Here is a 19,776-nt window from a genome sequence, read left to right as displayed (position 1 = left end):
GGTAAGATAATTCTAGAGTTAGGATTATTTTTGTTGGCACTGAAACTAGACTATGTCTTCGAGCTTTGGTAAAGACAATGGGTGTAGCATAATGGTGTATGTAATTTGGGCCAGAACACCTTATGTATTTAGCATAAGCAGGCTCTTACATTACATTTAGTTATCATGTCTTCTTAGTCTCTTTTTGTAACTTTAATTTTTTATTTAAATTCCAGTTAACATCAGAGTTGTATAAGTTTCAGGTGTACAATATAGTGATTCAAAATTCCATGCATCACCCAATGCTCATCATTACAAGTGCCCTCCTGAATCCCCATCACCTGTTTCCCCCAACCCCCCACTCCCCTCTCTCTGGTAACCATCAGTGTGTTCTCTAGAGTTAAGAGTGTTGACTTGTTTGTCTCTCCCCTTACCCACACCTTTGCTTGCTTGTTTTGTTTCTTCATTCCCACATGAGTGTTATCCTACCATGTAACAATAGCTAGCATTAATATTTGGTGCATATCTTGCTAATTTTTCTATGAATATGTACCCACTCAAATATATGTATATATAATAGAGTCATCCCTACTGTTTTGTATGTACCTGTGTTGTTTCTTGATTTCAACATTTTTTGACCTTTGGACTATATTATATAGTGTGGCAGTTTTCATCTACTAGTCAATATGTGACATACGTACATTTATCGGAAGCAAGACCTGTAAAAAGATCATTGCTTAGGAGATTGTTTTATGAGGGACTCACCAGAACTGACTTTGAGATTTGCACACTAAGTGCTCAGGACTTTAATATTTCCCACTCTTTTTGAAACATTCTCTTTTAAACATACGAAGCTTGGTCCTTGAGACATTAATTACAGGAGGAAGATTGATCATGCTTTAAACCTTTCTAGCAGATGCTATCACAAGTTCAGTATTGACTTTACTTCCGGAAGAATGTTTTCAAAATACTGGTGGCTAACCAGTTAGCAGACTAACTTATTTGCAAGAGGGCAAAACTTCATTGTTTTGAAGTAGGTCTCAGAACATGAGGGTTGTCTTAAGTTGAACAGCCCTGCCTCATATTTGTGGTTGCCTTGTCCTTAATCACCATCCTGCTAGCTGCCTGGACACTGGTTTGCTCCCTGGTGTTCGGTGAGTGAGGCTTTCTCAGGGCTGGCTAATTCCCTAATGGAAAGATGATAAACTCTAGATGCTGTATTCTTTTTTTTTTCCATGCCACCAGTTAATCATTAAGTAGAAACAAACTATGTCATATGCTTCAGTCTATTAAAAATTTGCCTTGTGACGGATTTCCAACTTCCTTGCTTTAACAGAAACTTGCATATACGCATGAAAGGGTGAAAAACGTGTCCCAAATTTGCGGTTCTCATTTCAGCATTTGTGTTTCCCTGATGGCCAGTGATGCAGAGCATTTTCTCATGTGCTTGTTGGCCATGTCTATGTCTTAGATCATCCCTAGTCATAGCCATTTGTAAATCTGAAGCTTCATGGTGATAATCTGCTTAGTTCTTTAATATGAAATTATTTCTTTGATTTATTGTAATAGAATGACCTTAAGAGGGCCTATTTTATAGGGGGGAGGCTAGGGGAGAAGTTAAATTAAGGTTCAGTTATTCTGTTGTATAGGAAAAAATAGGCTAGGAAATGTGATTTAGTTCCTTTTATCTGGTGGGCTGTGCTTTTTGTTGTTTTTGGTTTTTCAAACAAAGTGAGAGGCGCTGAAAAAGAATCATGTCTGTCTTTTGTATTTAAGAATCTGTGAGAGTTGTTTTGTCTTAACTGATTGATGGAGGGCTGTGAGAGTGGAAATGAGTAGAAGGTTGAAGCCTTATTTTACCATTCTGAGCATTCAAATGCTAAGTTGTTTTCTCCTGCAGTGTACGAAATAGGTTAATCCTCAGCTGTAAACTGACCCTAAGCCTTCATAGCATATGTTATCTTGAAGAACATCACAAAACTGATCTGTGTATTCATTGAGGGAAGATGAAAATATCTCTAGGTTTTTGCCTAGAGAAGTGCTGTATTTTAATTTGGAAAGAATCTTGCAGTGTTTAAAGGACATTATTCATTTTGGGTTTTGATGGGGAAGTCACTAGGTGCCTGCAGGCACTTGGGGTGAGGATGTCTGGGTAGATTGACTGGTTTCCTCTGGTTAGACTTTGTCCCTGAACTTGGCTCCTGTCCTGGTGGGTTTGGGGGGTGAAGAGGTACAGATAAAACTAGTAAGAGCATGACTCCTGCTTCTTGCCATTTTCTTTTTATTTTTACTTTAAAAATTTTTTATTGAGAAATAATTGACATATAACATTGTGCAAGGCGTACAACAGATTGGTTTGATACATTTATATATTGTTATGATTACCACCATAGCTTTAGCTAATGCCTCTATTGCATCACGTAATTATCATTTCTTTTTTTGTGGTAAGAACATTTAAGATCTAGTTGCTTAGCAGTTTTGAAGTATATGACTCAGTATTTCGACTGTGATCACCGTGCTGTGTATTTGATCTCCAGAACGTCCTCATTTTCTAGTTGCAGTCTGTACCCTTTAACAACATCTCCCTGGTTCCTCCTTCTAGCCCCTGTTAACCACCATTCAACTCTGGTCCTATGAGTTTTAGCTTTTTTACATTCCCCATATGAGTGACATCCTGCAACATTTGTCTTTCTCTGCCTGGCTCATCTGACAAAGCATAGCGTCCTCAAGATACATCCATGTTGTTGCAAATGGCAGGCTTTCCTCCTTTCTCATGCTGAATATATTCCACTATATGTATATACCACATGTTCTTTATCCATTCATCCATCGGTAGACACTTTGGTTGTTTCCATATCTTGGCTATTGTGAATACTGCAGCAAACATGGGAGTGTGGATATCTTTTTGATAACCTGTTTTCATTTCCTTTGACTATGTTTCCAGAAGCAGGATTGCTGGATCATATGATAGTTGTATTTTTAATTTTTTATGCAACCCCCATACTGTTTTCCATAGTGGCTACACCGATTTACATTCCCACCAACACTGTGCAAAACTTTCCTTTTCTCCACATCCTCGCCAATGCTTGTTATCTCTGGTCTTTTTGATGACAGCCATCCTGACAGGTGTGAGGCGATATCTCATTGTGGTTTTGATTTGCATTTCCCTGATGATGAGTGATGTTGCGCACCTTTCCATGTGCCTGTTGGCCATCTGGATAACTTCTTCAGAGAAATTCAGCTCCTCTGCCCATTTTTCCAATCTTGCCATTTTCGCACAGTTTTGACTGCTGTTTCTTAGGCTGAGTTACTTTTCTGTGATCCCAATAGCATTACTTCTAGCCATCCAGTTATCTCTAGTCACATCTTTGTTTTCCTGTGATACCTGGCTCATTATGAGCTAAGGTGCATAGGTGTAATGTGAAACAGCATTTGAGTTTTTTTTTAAAAGGGGTTATTTTTTCATGTCCATGTACCCATAAATGTTGTCTTTTATTGCAGATTGAAATCACAAAAGATATACGTGCTCTTCTTAAGAGGAAAAGGGAATCTGTAAGTATTCTTTGAAAGTTCTAAATTTGTAATTTTATCAGCTCTCGGAGGAAATGAAGTTTTAACCATACTAACAGTCACCCTGATTCTGTTTGTAGTGGGAAAACCCTGCCAATCTCCATGTTTGTATTAAAAAGGCAATATCCAGATAAGTAAAATGGGAAAACTTTTTAATCTGCACAACCTATAAAATTTAAACCATCACCACTAATTTAATAAAAGGGGGAGTGATCATTGAAATCTAAGTAAAATCTTTTTCCTTGAGCGGTGACCAAAATCAGAATCCCAGTGTTCGCATCTTGGGCCTTCAAAATGACTTCGTCCAGTGTTTCCCAAACATTGATTTTTTTAGATCAATGGTGGTCAGTCAGGAGGTTTTAGTGGTCCAGGGTGAAGTGAGGACAGCAGGCCATGAGTTTTTAAGGCTAAATTCTTCCCATTTAAATGATTAGTTGTTATTATAAGATTTGTCCATCTAATTTGGGGGCATTAAATACCTTCTGTATCTTATGAGATGATGGTGATAGCAAATGGTAGGGTTTTCGTTTTTTTTTTTTAAATGTCTGTACCCCTTTACCCCACCCCCAACCCCAAAGGCCACTGTGTCCATCCCTTCACTATCCTTCTTTGCTTTTAAAACTTTTACTGGCCTGTGTTCTCTTAAAATAAGAATCCACTTTTCTCATTTTGCAGATGAGGAAATAGACAAGAGGTTATTTGTTCTAGGACCAAAACCCTGCATACAATGCTGTCTCTCTAGTATTTCTGGTCTTCTGAGAGTCACCGTAATTATAATAGGTTATAAACTTGAAACAGAAGATCTAATTCTTTTGAGCTAGTAACTATTTTTGGATTCCAAGCATAAAGAAATTCGAGACTTAATGTTCTTATGTAGCTCAGGGCTAAATTCTCCTGATTAGCCTGTGTTAGAAAAATCTTAAACCAGAAATTTTCATCAGCAGGCCCAAATTAGCCATCCTGAATTCAGCTGCTTAGACAGCATACTATCCCGTGATTGATAACTGAGGTAAGGGTTCTATCAGTAAGGTTAGTGTTTCCTTTGGGAAATAGGCGGTGGTGCCATCCTGAGGGCAGTAGTATTCAGGCTTCTACAGTTGATTTATTGATCCACAGAGTCTGGTTCCTCCCTGCTTCCCACTCGGCATCCCTTCTCTCTCTCTCTCTCTCTCTCTCTCTCTCTGTCTCTCTCTCTCTCTCTCTCTCACACACACACACACACACACACACACACACACACCCTACAAATATAAACATTTATAGCAGTTGGCCTACAGCCCATCTAGATATGTAAGAGAAAAAACAACCAAGGCAAAGAATCAGAGTTGCCAAATGCATTGGCAGAAACATATGGCCAGTTGTGTTCAAAAGTTTACAGATACTTTGGAGTGCCTTTGACACTTCAGAGGGTCCTCCTAGATTGGCATAGTTGGGCCTCCTCGGCTATCCCAAAATACACTTCAAAGCAGAAATACCTAATTTCTTTATTCCCCTCCTTCCCTGCCTCCCTCACCTTAGTGAAGCCTACGTGGGCCAGGGAAACGAATGAACGTGAAGAGAACAGAATGGAAAGTAATCCTCATCCCTAGTATGGGGACATGAACTCTAGGAGTGCTTTTCCACGACTTCTTGTATTTAGTGTCATGTGGCTTCCTCCTTTAGTGAAGAACTCTTTAATTTCTAAAAAGTCAGGCACGCCTATAATGAAATGCTAAGAATTGAAAAAATAACTTTTTTTTTGAAAAAATAACTTTTTGAGTCTTCTGCAGTCTTCTGAATGTGTGTACCCTTCTCTTTACTAGTGCTAATATTTGAGAGTTGACTGTATGGCTACAGGATGTCAATCTTCAACAGATTTATCAGTCTTTGAGTTCTTATATTAGTCTCACTTATAAAGGTATATTTAATACTGAAGAGCAGAGTGGTACCCCATAACTCAGTTTCACATGGTGACCATATGGGTGAATTGCAGTGACTTATTTGGCCATTTTGTAAGAAATGACATAAGACTACATTGTTGCATAATTTGTAACAATATAAAGTACTGGGAAACAACATTAGCAAAGAACTAACCTGTTGGACTGGCTCCTCCTCTAGCAAATGTGGAGGGTAGGTCATGTGGCAGAAAAAGGTATAGTTGCAAAATTCTCCCTGCTACACGAAGTTATACTTGGGGAAGTATTACTGCTGGTCACAGATTTTTTTTTAGACCTATACTCCTGATTGGCAGCCTGCAATTTGTGTTACTTTGTTATTTATAGGTAACATGACAGGAAAGAGATACAGTCTCTCGGACAAAATACATTTATTATAACCAATTTAATTTGAAAGTTAAGTTCTGTAACCCAATTAGTTTTGATTAGCTTATATTAAAACCATAACTGTGTTCCCATAGAGAAAACATACTTAGGAAACAGGAGGCTTTACAGACAAAATTAAAGTTTACACCATGGCACAATGTGCCCTCCCATTGAGCAGCGGCAGTTAATCCTCAGCAGTGGCCTAGGATGTTGAATTTGGCATTGTGCTATCTACTCCCCTTTTACGGCACCGAACCCTTTTTTATTTCTCTCCAAATACATGCCTCCCAGAACTTAGTTTTTTCTCCCTTCCTCCTGATGTCTATTAAAGTTGGATCATAATATGCTTTGTCAGTAGTTGCCATTTCTAGCATGGTCTGTCCCCAAAATCTATACACCCGTTTCCCAACATTTGAAAGCTTCAAATTTAAAAATCAAGTGTCTTGTGAGGACTTAAAATGAGGAATAGGTACCTAATTATACACAGTGTATGTGAAGTGTGTAGGCAGCAGCATTGGCTCCTAGATCTCATTTCAACACATATAGATAGGATCCCAATTATAAGATCCTATGACCTAGAAAAAACATTATCTGATGCATGCTGGGGGATGTTCTTAAGGCATTATGGGAGGGGACTCTACAGTGTGAAAGAGCATCTTCAACATGGCAGCTGAGGTGCTTTCTTTGCTGGGAAAAGCTGGGAAGAAACTGGCAGGATGGCGACTTCAGGGGTTAATACCTCTCCAGGTGATGAAGTAGACAGGCTTGGTTAAGCTTGTTAGAGACGCACCCAAAGATCAGTCGTAGTTGTGAGACGCTTCTAGTCAAAATAGCTATGAGCTCGTTACAGGTGCAGTGTGCGGAGAGAGGGCATTGTATGTGTTCACCCAAGGTTTTGCTTTTTTTGCTTAAGTTTTCAAATGTATTTAGTATAATTACTGTGGTTTGGGTTTAAAGTTTGTACAAACTATACCATATTGATTAGATTGGTTTGTCAGTTTGAATCAGAGGAGACTTACAAAGGGCAGGTGAATATATATTTCACATGATTATTCAGTCTTGCAAACTAACCACAAAAATCCTGCTAGCTATTCCTAATGCCTTTTATTTTCTTAAAATAATGACATTTTTAAAGTCTTAATATGAAAATGTGAAGTGTGTTATATTATAAATATATCTCCTACAAAGTTTGATTTCACTAAACAAATGCAACCATTCTGTTACGGTCATATTTGAGCTTCCTCCTGTATATTTTAAAATCATTTGGAATTTTTTAATAGTGTGTGAGAGAAAGTAAGATTTTAAAAAAAGCACTCCACCCCTTTCCAAAAATCTTAGTGATGCAACATCTATGTAGAAATATGATCTTTTAAAGTGCCACAGGTATGTTATCTCTTTCATCTCTTGGAACTTTTATAATTGTTTTCTGATTTGATGTTGAATAGATACAGCTAACCCCTTTCAGAAGGCAAATTGTCTCTTTATTTGGTATTTAAATCACCCTTAAACGATGTGTGACTTGAAAATGCAATTTCTTGAAGTATCACACAGTTAATCATTGATTTTCAAATTGATTCCTTTTACATTTTCATAAGGTTGTTTGTTAGGGACAGATGACATCAATCTGTCCTTATGTGTTTCAACTTGGCAAGTGCATGGATCCTTGCTTGATATAGTCTGTTTTCTCAGACGTTGGGGAGAAAAAGTCTTGGACTTCAGTTTATCAGTTCTTTTTCATTGACAAATTGATGTTGCTGTGTGCTTCTGGGGGAGATGATTCCTTCTTTTAAATTCAGACTAGTCAATATGTAGTGTTTGTTTACTTTGTGTACTAGAGCTTAAATGTATCACTAATGCTTTTTGTGTTTAACCTAACTGTCTCAGAGCATTTGAAGTAACTGGAATGAAATACTTCACATTAAACTTGACCTCAAGATAGAAAGTAAAAGAAAATTTTATCTGATTTCCCATTAAGATTGCTATGACTTACTAGATACCTAAAGGGTTTTTTTCCCACCTATAAAAATGCCTTAGGACACAGGAAGGATCAGTGCTTGAAATTCCTGCCAGGATTTCTTCATACATGGAGTTTGTCACTGTCACCTATTTACTTATTTATTCACCTATTTAGATGATACCAGTATGACCAGGGTCACAGACAATAGATCGGAAAGCATAGCTTTAAAATCTATTTAAATCTATTACAGTCTGTTTAAAGTCTATTAGCCTTGGATCAAAATTCTGACTTCACTGTGTCACCTTGGGGGAATTGCCTCTCTGAGACTGGTTATATCATCAGTGAAATGAGGGTACTACTTCAAAGGGGTTTCCTGAAGGATTCAATGAGATAATGTGTCTAGAGGACTGAGCATGGTGCCTAGCTCAGAGTAAATGCTCAATGGGTGGTTATTAATCTGATCTCCGTACAGAAGGGTAAACTGCAACAGGAACCGAGAACTGTTTTATGACCAAAGATGATGGCCTGCCCCTTCCTGGCAGCCCTACAAATAAATTCCTTCCTTGATTTCAAGGAAGCACAATGTAGAGTTCATGTCCTCCTAATGGGTAGGGCAGCAGGTATCACTCTTCATTCAAAGGACAGCATACTTTTACAAGAGGCATGGGTGAAAAAGCATGTAGTACCAACTACGTAGCCTTTGTGCTTTTAGAAGAGCAGTCTTGTACTTCTGGGCAACAGGTAGTTTTTCCAGTTTTATATTTTCTGTTAAGCAACTAAAAACAGGTTCAAACTTATTTTAGGGATTTTAAGACCGTACCCTGTTCCAGAATGTTGACACGGACAAGTGACTTTTTTTTTTTTTAAAGAAGCCACCTTAGTTGGTGGCTTCCAGGCTGTTGTACTTGCATACATTTTTACTTTATTGTTCAGAGCAATGCTTTATCCGTTCTTATTTCAGTCACCAGGTTTACTGCACTGCAAATGGGTGGAGGGACTGTTGTGATTGCTGAATGTTCTGCAGCAAACTGTAAACTCTGCCTCATGAAGCTTATGTTCCAATGGGGCCATCGATAACAAATATGAAAAGGAAAGCAGGTGTTGTATTGGCGATAAGTGCTCAGGAGCAAAACAGAGCAAGAAAGGGCCTTGAGGTGTTGGGGGTGCCATTTTAGGATTGCTGGAGAAGGTGATATTTGAATAAAGACAAAAAAGGAGGTGGAGGAATAGGCTCTGCCTGTGTCTTGGAAGAACATTCCAGGCAGAGAGGAAAACATGTACAAAGGCCCTGAGGCAGGATCCTGCCTGGTGTCTTCCAGAAACCGTAAAGAACAGGTTGAACTAAAGCAGAATGAACCAGGGCAAAGCCTGGGAGATGAAGTCAGAAATTTCAGAGAGAGTGGAAAGATCCCGTAGTCTCATAGGGCAGAGTGAGGACTAACTTCTGAGTGGAGCGTACAGGGATCCTTTGAAAGGTTTTGAGCAGATGACTAATATAATCTACCTTACCTTTTCACTGGAGCAGTCTGGCTGCCAAGTTTTGAATTGGTTATAAAAGTGAAAGCAGGGAAATCAGACTGGTAATTGCATCTATTTAGGTGAGAGATGGTAGCGGCTTATACCAGGATAGTAGCAGTGGAGGTGGTGAGAAGCAGTTGAATTTGGCCTGTGTTTTGTAAGTAGAGCTGGTAGGATTTGTTGCTATGAAGTTGGGTGTGGAATGTGTGAGAAAAAGGATGCAAAGGAGGGGATCTCTAAGGTTTTTGGTCAGAGCAGCTGCAATTACAGAGCCAGGCAAAACTGGGTGGGATAGGTGTGTGGCAGGACAATCAGTGGCTCAGCTTTGACCATTCTAAGTCTGAGGTACTTGACTGAGGGATCTGTTGAGGAAGAAGTTGGATCTACAAATCTGGTGTTTGAGGAAGACTTCCAGGGTAAGGGGGAGAAATCTGGGAGACCTCACCATGTACATGCCATCTCAAGCCGTGGAACTAAATGAGATCACCATGTAAGTGAGTGAGAGAAAGCCAAGAGGGGGGCTCAATGACTGAGGACTGTTGCATTTAGAGGTCAGGGAGATAAGGAAGAAGCAGTAGAGAAGACTGAGAAGGAACAGCTCGAGAAGTCAAGAAAACAGGAAGAAGTGCAGGCTCCTGGAAGCCAAGTGAAGAAATTTCAGTCAGGAACAGAGTGTCAGCTGGGTCAAAGGCTGATGATGAGTCAAGGGAGATCAGGGAACCTTAACTGACCTTGGGACGTGAAGACATGGAGGTCACCTTGATCAGAGCAATTTGTGGAGGGGAGTGTAAAAGCCTGACTAGTAGGTTCAAGGGGAAATAGGGGGAGAGAACTGAGAGAGGAAGAACACAGGTGATTCTCAAGGAGTCCCCAAGAGAAGAAGAAATGGGGCTGTGGCCAGAGAACATACAAGAGAGGGAGTGTTTTTTAAGGTGAGAGAAATAATAGCCTATTATGCTAATGGGCATGATTCAGTGGAGCAGGGAAAGTTAATGGAGTGTGAGAGGGAAGAGTCCATGGAGGAGCATCACCAAGTGGGGAGGGGGGGACACGACAGGGCCGTGGAGCACCAGTGGAGGGGTTAACCCTAGCCGGGAGAGGCACTGGTCCGTGTGCATAGTCTTGGGAGAGAAAAGAGCACGTGGCCACAGATGCAAGAAGGTGGGTGGGTACAGTGGTGGGAACGTGTGCAAGTTCTCAGACTGTTGCAATTTTCTCAGCAAAACAATAAGCCAGCTCAGCAGCTGAGAATGGGGATGGAGGAGGAGCAAGCGTTGGTGGTCAGAAGAGCGAGGAGCCAGCACGAAACACAGGAGGAGAGCAAGCCAGTGAATGGAGTGGTATGGTGCAGTGTGGTTTCCTCGCAGCATTGAGGGCTGTCGTGGGTATAAAGCGGGTGGGGGGGGGAGCGGTACTCAGCACAGTCCAGTTTTTCTCCAGCCAAATTCAGCTGCGTGGGTGCAGGTGCAGACTCCAGAGGAGAATTGGATTTAACCAGGTTGTAGTTTTGCCCAATAAGGACAACAAAGTGAAAGGGGGCGGGACGGTTGAGAGTGTATTCCAGGGACTGATAATTATCGCCTGCGGAATGTAAGCTGGCTGTGGGGAAGGATTCTGCCAACAGTGCCACAAAGTAGATAATGCAGGTAATATTCCTGTGTTTATACATGATGCCACTGACTGAGAGCTTTTATGTTAGAGGTCATAGGACTTGTTCGGAGTCCCACTTAACAGCACATGTGAGGTTGGACCCAGACCTCCTACCATTTCCCACCCAGGAAATCAGACTTTCTCTTCTGTAGAGAACAATTCACTCCCTCTTAATATAATAGGCAGGTGTTGAATCTTGAGTTGCTAAATCATCATACACCTGTGTCTGTTATAGAACTGCATGCTAGTAAATCTGGCTCTCAAAAAATTCAATTTTCCCACTAACTTAGATCCTGAAAGTGGAGCAGCACTTGACATGGAAAGCATTAAAGCATCTGCTACACTACTTGCTGCTTCTCACATCCATCCCGCACTCTTCGGCCTCCATCTGTTCATTCATCACTTTGTTCTCTCTTTTAGGACTGTCCTCTTGTTCCAGTCATTTTCTTTGTCTTTTGAAAACATACCATCCTTCATGCCTACCTCAAGTACTATGTTTTTTGTGAAACCTTTCTGGATGGTTCCACTTCCTCCTTCATCTCTTTTTTTATCCCTCCCAAACTAGATGCAGTATCCCCCCTCTTTTGAATATGTTTAGCATTTTGTTCTTAAGAGAGATATATAGCTTATTTTTTTTCAGTAATCTCTACACCCAACATGGGGCTCAAACTCAGGACCCTGAGACCAAGAATTGCATGCTCTTCCAACTGAGCCAGCCAGGCACTCCTTTTATGGCATATATTATATTCTATATATTTGTGAACTGATCTCCCTGTCCTCTCCCACACATATGAACACGTGTGTACATGCATATAAAATATTGGGGGCATGCTTTACTCATCTTCGTATCAAGTGCTCAAAACTTACACACGGTAGGTGTTCTCATCTTTTAAAAAAATGAATTTATCAATGGATCTGAGTGTAACCCTGGAAAACCTTTGGCAAGGAAAGATTTTCAAATGACAAGCAAAACTGGGCAGAGGCTGGCCAGTGGGCTTGCAAGAGTACCGGACTTATGGACGGGCCTTGGTTACAACGTGCACTCTGCTATTCATTCACCAACATCAGTGGTTCAAACATTCAGCTGAACTGGGGGTTCCAAGAAGTCCTGTCAGGGGCTGCCAATCCTCTCCCACCAAAGCAGCTCTGCTTTTGGCTTTTGTCTCTCTATATTTGTGTTTTCCATATTCGCATAAGATTTTATTCCAATGGATTACCCATGCCCCCCTTGCCACTACCAGAAAGAATTTCAGAATGGCTGGAATAAATAATGTCTCTGATCTCTCCTCACCTAAATGTTCTTCTCGGCTTGCCTATTGTGTGTGTGTGTGTGTGTGTGTGTGTGTGTGTCTGTATCTGTTTCTCTATATTAGGATTAAGTGGAAGATGTTTCCTGACCTCCAAGGCTTAAGGCAAATATGTGTAAAAGAGTAAATGTATATACCATGAATGGCTAAAAAAAATGTATAATACAGTTAATCCAATTAGGTTATAAGCCCTTTGAAAACTGTCTTCTTTATATATCTTCAGCCCCAAGTCTGACAATTTCTCAATTGGAGGCAAGACTTTTTTTGATCTTCTGGTATTGTCTTTGAAAATTTATATATTGAAATAAACATTATTTTGTCTTGAATTATTTTCCTTTTGGTACTCCTTTCTATCACCAGTAGGGAATTATTTTTTAGAATTATACACATAAGTAGGTTATCATCTGTGACTACCCTTTACGATTGTAAGAGCATTACAGAATAAATGTTCTGAGAAAGGTGTGGAGTTTGATAGGGTTGAGAACTACTGGTCTCTGCCATATACTTAGGTGCTTAGATGTTTGGTAATATAATCAAAGATCAAAATGAGTGGTAGACATTTCAAGTGATGTAGCAAGTTACAAAAAGGAAGGATTATTGTGAATTTGGGTTGTCATGAAATGGGTGACAGAGAGAGGTTAGAGGGGACCTGGCATACTGAGGACTTGGACACCATGATAGACAATTGACATACCTTATCTTGAAGAAATTAATGACCAGAGTTGTCAGACTGAGGAAACAATTTCTACCTAGGGTAAATCACAAAATTTAAATTTGGAAGGACCCCGGGAAATCATCTAAGCCAGCAGTTCTTACTTCAGGGTTGGTATCACCCTCTGTGGTTTGTGGAGGGATTTTCAGGAAACCCCCCCCCGCAATTATATATACCATTTTGCATAGCTTGGGTGTATAGATCTCATTGGATTCTTTTTTTTTAAGATTTATTTTTTTTATTTTTTTAAAGAATATGAGGTTTATTTTATTTTTTTAGAAGATTTTATTTATTCATGAGAGACAGAGAGAGAGAGAGAGAGAGGGAGAGAGAGAGATGCAGAGACACAGGCAGAGGGAGAAGCAGGCTCCATGCTATGCAAGGAGCCTGATGTGGGACTCGATCCCCGGTCTCCAGGATCACACCTTGGGCTGCAGGCGGCGCTAAACCACTGTGCCACCGGGGCTGCCCCAAGATTTATTCATTTATTTATGAGAGACACAGAAAGGCAGAGTTATAGGCAGAGGGAGAAACAGGCTCCTCGCAGGGAGCCTGACGCGGGACTCGATCCTGAATTCTGGGATCATGACCTGAGCTGAAGGCAGGCACCCAACCAATGAGCCACCCAGGCATCCCCTCATTGGATTCTAAAAGGGTCCATCACCTCTGTAGCAAAGGGCTACTGATCTAGTCTGATATTTAGCTCCATTAGATTGTTTGGCTCAAGCTTACACAGCGAGTTAGTGACAGAGATGGAGATCGAAACCCAGGTCTTTCCACTAGTAGTTTCTTGCTCATTTTACCCCCACTGAGTTTAGGGACATGCACAAAACCTGAGGCAGGATTAAGCTACCACTTTATGGTAATTGGTGTAAAAACAAACAACTGCCCTGGGTTCAATAGTCTATTCCCACAAGAGTTGCAGAAGGATGGGCTTCAATTTGACTCTTCAAAGTGAACTATTATTTTAATTTTTATAGTTGAAATACGCCGCCATTCACCAAAATAGCTTTCTCAGTTGAAGGAAGGCCCAGCCCCCTGTGAATTATTATTACCCTAAGGTCATTGCTATCCAGTGGCACTATTTCTCTGACCTGCAATAGCCCCTGGTTTTGTGCCCAATCAAATCAAAATTACTTTGTCTGATCTGTCAGATCCTGTACTACCATAGGCTCTTTAGCCAATGTGCATGCACTTTGTGCCCCATTCAGGCTAGTGAGTGCCTCCTTATTGGCACTCTCCAGCCCCTCAAAGCCCTTTCACTCCTACCTCTGTGTCTCTCCATGTGTCTTCCCTGCCTGGAATGCTCTCCATTCTTTCCCTCCTTCTCTGGGGCCAGTTTAAGTCTCCTCTCCACAGAGCCTGCTTGCCCTCCCTCTGAATGCCTGTTGCATTTATTGCATGTACCACACACCATAGCACTTTACTCTTTCTGCAAGGCTCTTCCTAGAAATGCTTCAGCAGTGGTTGCTCTGGGAGTGGGGTTCCTGGCAGTCCAGGGTGGGGCCCTGGACACCCCCAGGCCCCAATTCAGCCAGAGCAGTTCTGCTTTTGTCACCTAAGTGGGAAGTCTGCATGAATTTTTATTTGAAGAAGTGGTTTAGCTGCCCCCCCCCTCAGCCCCTGCCCCACCAAAAACAGTTTGAAAAACACTGGATCTGACTTGTGTGCTGATTGCCTTCTAAAGTGCTGACTGGTCATGAGCAAGGGCTGGGGATGACACTAGTTTGGACCCATGTTCCTGCTGTTCCCAGGCACTGGGTGCAATTCTGAGCGCAAAACGAACACTTAGGAAATGACTTGGCCATTATACTGCTTAACAGTTGGGGGCGGATAGGAGCTAGTGAACAGCATTATTACCTCAGAAATTGACCTTAACGAGAGCTCAGAATAGCATTTCTGGGTTGATTGTTGGGAAATAAGCCTAAATTGGGGGAAAGGGGAGGTATTTCTCCCATTTCAGGTACAAAACCTAACCCTACTTAAATCTACCCAGTTTATCTACATATTTAAGAGAAACCTCATTATCTGCATTCCCAAGGTTCAACCAAACTTTACTATCCCTGCCATATGTTTGTATAAGCATGAAAGTATTGTCGCTCAAGTGACTTGCAGAGTGATGTTCAGAGTAGAGTATCCCTAAAAACCCAGACAAAATTAAATTCAGAAGTTTATGGCAATGCTTAAAAATGGAAAGTGCCAGTCTTTCAGACCAGTTATTTCAACTTTCTGTATCAGATCAATGATATAAACTACTGAAGACCTGAGTATTTAAATCAATGTTGCTATCAACTTGTTAATGCTCTTGTTTTGTTTTGTCTTTTTTTTTCCTGCTCTCTGCCTGGTTCATTGTCTTCACCTACAGGTGTACTTTATTGTCGGCTTCCAAAGATTACTAACTTTTATCTGTATCATTAAAATTGAACTGCCTTGGCTATACTGCTACTCTTACTGCTGCTTCCGTTATTGCCTTCTTCAGCAAAATAAGGCTTTCTGCAGCCAAAGAATAACAAGAAATAAACACCACTGTAGAAGCCTTGCCACTATGAAACTTAGGCTAAACGTGCTCACCATTATTTTGCTGCCTGTCCACTTGTTAATAACAATATACAGTGCCCTTATATTTATTCCATGGTATTTTCTTACCAATGCCAAGAAGAAAAACGCTATGGCAAAGAGAATAAAAGCTAAGCCCACTTCAGACAAACCTGGAAGTCCATATCGCTCTGTCACGCACTTCGACTCACTAGCTGTCATAGACATCCCCGGAGCTGACACTCTGGATAAGTTATTTGATCATGCCGTGTCCAAGTTTGGGAAGAAGGACAGCCTCGGGACCAGAGAAATCCTAAGTGAAGAAAATGAAATGCAGCCGAATGGAAAGGTTTTTAAGAAGGTACGGCATCTTTGTGCTTTATAATTTTTCTTTGAAGGGGAAGATATGCTTCCCTGTAGCATACATCAAACGCATTTTTAAATATGCTGCTATTCCATGTAAATATGCTGTGTAACCAATTTACAGAAGGTGCTCACAGTTTCTGTATATTTACTTAAAGGCAGTTTTAGAGTTCTATACTTTGAATAGCCTTTTAATTGCTTGTTTGAATAAATATACTCATATTAGAGCATGTCTCCATTTAACAGTTAATTCTTGGGAGTTATAAATGGATGAGCTATCTTGAAGTGAACTGCAGAGTGAATAATTTTGGTAGTGGACTCACTGCACTGGGACTGAAACCAAAGAACACTATTGCCATTTTCTGTGAGACCAGGGCCGAATGGATGATTGCAGCTCAGACCTGCTTTAAGTACAACTTCCCTCGTAAGTGCCTTACATTTTTGGAAGGGGAGGAAAGAGGTTTTTAGTAACATGTGAAATTGTCCTGCAATCCTATTGTTTTCATGGTAGGTGGTCTTTAGCAATTTTTCTACATAAGTTCTATACATAAAACGGTACATGCTGTGGTGAAAAGCTCTCTGATGATTCCTGTTAAAGAAAGTTAATTTCTTAGAGCCAGTATGGGAATTGGCAGCTTAATGGACACAATTTAGAATTTTACTTTTCAATTGGAAGTGAATTATACCTGAAAGATTTGGGATTTGGGGGTATGATTTAGGAAGCGACACACAAAATAATGATTAAAACAAACAAACAAAAATCATTGCTTAGGATTATTGTAGTTCACTGCTTCACTTCGAGGCCTCCTCTTTGACTTATTCCATTTTACATGTGAAATGAGCACATAACAGCTTGAACTGACATTAGATATGACTGCCAAATTTTTATCATCCCTATACTTACTTTTACAGTTTTCTGGGTTTGCAAAGTCATTTATCCAACTCCAAAGTGGAAATTACTATCTCCCACAGGACGAGGGTAGAGCTGAATTTCCAATCTGATCTAAGTTTAGCAGATGTCCCTTGATTCTAACTGATCTTGGTTTCAGCTTAGGTTTCCTTTGTCTGGTAGGTCCAAAATATAGGCCCACCCACTTACAGCTTGAAGGTCACCAATCAACTTGGACACTGTGCCCACTAAAAAAACTCCCTAAAAGGAATGATAACATGATTCTGACTTAAGATCCTCAGTCTGAAGATTCTCAAGGACTTACCCATTCTTTGGTGCTATGACCAAGGAAAGCACTTGTCACAGGGTAGTTCTAGGTGGGCTTGGTCTGACCTAAGTTAAGAGTTCAGCCAGAAACTTATGGGCCTTGAGAATCTTGATTGACTAATTTTTGTACAGTTGTAGCACTTCCAGTATTGCTGCATTTCTTCAGGTTTAGGATGTTAGAATCCTGAGAATTTATTTGTAAGGAGAAATTGGGGCTACCAGGAAGTTTCAGGCAATGTTTAAAGGTAATAGTAGAGACTATGAAATCTAATGACATTATAAAATGTCTTTGCATCCATGAGTGTACCCATCACAAAAGGCTGACTTAAATAATGTACCTCATAAATGATTATCAGTTAACATGTGTTTTATTTTTTGTTATGTAGTTGTGACTTTATATGCCACACTTGGCAAAGAAGCTGTAGTTCATGGGTTAAATGAATCTGAGGCTACCTACCTGATTACTAGTGTTGAACTTCTAGAAAGTAAACTTAAGGTAAATAAATTTTTTTCTTTGAATTCATGGTAGTGTTCTCTGACAGGACATGAAAATGCCCAATAATTGAGTTTATTACAGGCCTGCATTTAATAGCTGAATCTTTTTTCTGCTCAACAGACAGCATTATTAGATATCAATTGTGTTAAACACATCATTTATGTGGACAATAAGACTATCAATAAAGCAGAATACCCTGAAGGATTTGAGATTCACAGCATGCAATCAGTAGAAGAGTTGGGATCCAAGCCAGAAAACTGTAAGTAAAGCAGTGAAACCAAAATGTATTAGTCTACTTGAGGTTTATCTCAGTAGATTAGGAAAAGAAGTAATCGAAGTAGAAACTAAACTTCTTTGATTTAAAAAATTTTTTCTTAAATGTTTATCAAGGCCATATATGATTAAAGATTTCTCTTCTTTTCTCCTCAAAGGTAAACAGTCTTTTAAAATTTACTAAATAGGCATACCTGGGTGGCTTAGTTGGTTAAGCATCTGCCTTTGGGTCAGGCCATGATCCCGGAGTCCTGGGATCGAGCCCTGCATTGGCTCCCCCAGCCCATGCTTGCTCTTTTTCTGTCAAATAAATAAAATCTTAATAAAATAAAGTTTACTAGATAGTTAATGTATTCAGTGGTTCAGACTTTATGGCAGTTGCTGCCAAACTTCTTTTTTTCCAAGTAACCCACTAACTTTCCAACTTGGACCTCACGTAAAGAAAAGATCTCGGGCCTTCCACTCAATTCTCGGGCCTTCTTCTTTTGAAGTGCTTAATGCTAGTGATTTTTTAATGATGTATCAGAGGACACAAAGCTGTTTGCCAAGCTCATGCTCAGATTTATGCCACCACTGAGATGGTATTTGATACTTCATTTGAAACAAGTAGATGTGCCTTGTGGCAAAATGTCAATTGGTCATCAGGACAGAGGTTTGAGGAAATTAAAGACTCCGTTTATTTATTTTTTAAAAGACTTTATTTGTTGGAGATAGAGTGAGAGAGAGAGAGCACAAGCAGAGGGAGAGAGAGAGGGAGAATCAGATTTCTCACTGAGCAGGGAGTCCAACATGGGGCTTGATCCCAGGACCACAGGATCATGACCTGAGCCAAAGGCAGACACTTAACCAACTGAGCCACCCAGGCACCCCTAAAGACTTCATTTAAATAGTTTCTTTCCTTATGTTTAATGTGAAGATCACAATAGTCTACTAGCTGAGAAAAGGATTCATTTTGATAGGAAAAAATGTTGGTTGACCCCTCTTTACCTTCTGAGTATATGACCACTAGGGACTGAACATGTTTGCAATAACAGAGAGAGACTCTAGCCTTTTACCCAGTGTGGAGAATAGCACAGAGGCTGAGGCTCTACCCTACTTTGCAAGCAAACGAGTGAGCCAGCCACAGCTTCTTGGAGGTCCAACACTCCTGAGTCATAGATGAAGGACAGTTTTTTAATTCACAGCAAAAGCAGTAGCCAGACTGTCAGCATTTGTGTTTCTTCCCCACATCCCAGTTTTCATACAGCAGTGTGAAGAGGGTGGGATGATAACCATACCCGCAGTCAGTCGTGTTACAGGAGAACAACCATGAGATCAGGGAGCCCAAATATTTTATAGAGGGCAGTATGACTGCCCTTTGCCCTAGAGGGAGAGATTATTTTTATTGTACTGGGCAGGAAGCACATCTACTCTTTGGCTCTGCAGGGAGACACGGTCTCCATTTTCCAAAGCTGTTTATTGTGCACATATCCTTGAAAAGATAGTCTGGCACCCAGTCACTGTCTCTGTTCACAAGATATGCAGAAACTCAAGAGACCCATAGAGAATTGTCTCTCAACACCAGACTGACCCTGCAAGATTGAGGTCAACTGGGAGGTCCTTATTGATACAGATCTGTTGCCAGTTCTGTTGATTCACCAAAGGATTTTGGTACGAAATGTAAGGGGTATTGGTCCTTTTTTAAATGATAGTCACACACACACACACACACACACACACACACAGAGAGAGAGAGAGAGAGAGAGAGAGAGAGAGAGAGAGAGAGGCAGAGACACAGGCAGAGGGAGAAGCAGGCTCCATGCACTGGGAGCCCGACATGGGATTCGATCCCGGGTCTCCAGGATCACGCCCTGGGCCAAAGGGAGGTACTAAACCGCTGCGCCACCCAGGGATCCCGGGT

The 19,776-nt window shown here is 40.6% G+C and overlaps 1 protein-coding gene across 6 annotated transcripts in view; it reads left to right on the top strand.

The window, feature by feature from the left end:
- Positions 1-19,776, top strand: part of ACSL4 (acyl-CoA synthetase long chain family member 4) — an 86,013-nt gene that overhangs the window by 23,160 nt on the left and 43,077 nt on the right. The window contains exons 2-6 of one of the 6 annotated variants that reach the window (XM_055337472.1): positions 3,481-3,531; positions 15,359-15,889; positions 16,138-16,315; positions 17,494-17,603; positions 17,724-17,862. In XM_055337472.1, the coding sequence (XP_055193447.1) occupies positions 15,539-15,889; positions 16,138-16,315; positions 17,494-17,603; positions 17,724-17,862 (778 nt within the window). In that variant the 5' untranslated portion in view covers positions 3,481-3,531; positions 15,359-15,538. Of the gene's footprint in view, positions 1-3,480; positions 3,532-6,466; positions 6,597-15,358; positions 15,890-16,137; positions 16,316-17,493; positions 17,604-17,723; positions 17,863-19,776 lie in introns of those variants that run through there. The other 5 variants (XM_055337476.1, XM_055337475.1, XM_055337474.1 and 2 more) reach the window with 5 other exon arrangements.

The sequence above is a fragment of the Nyctereutes procyonoides genome, unplaced genomic scaffold (genome assembly GCF_905146905.1).
Source record: "Nyctereutes procyonoides isolate TBG_1078 unplaced genomic scaffold, NYPRO_anot_genome, whole genome shotgun sequence".
In the NCBI taxonomy this organism is placed as follows: domain Eukaryota; kingdom Metazoa; phylum Chordata; class Mammalia; order Carnivora; family Canidae; genus Nyctereutes; species Nyctereutes procyonoides.
This window is presented reverse-complemented; position numbering and strand designations above follow the sequence as displayed.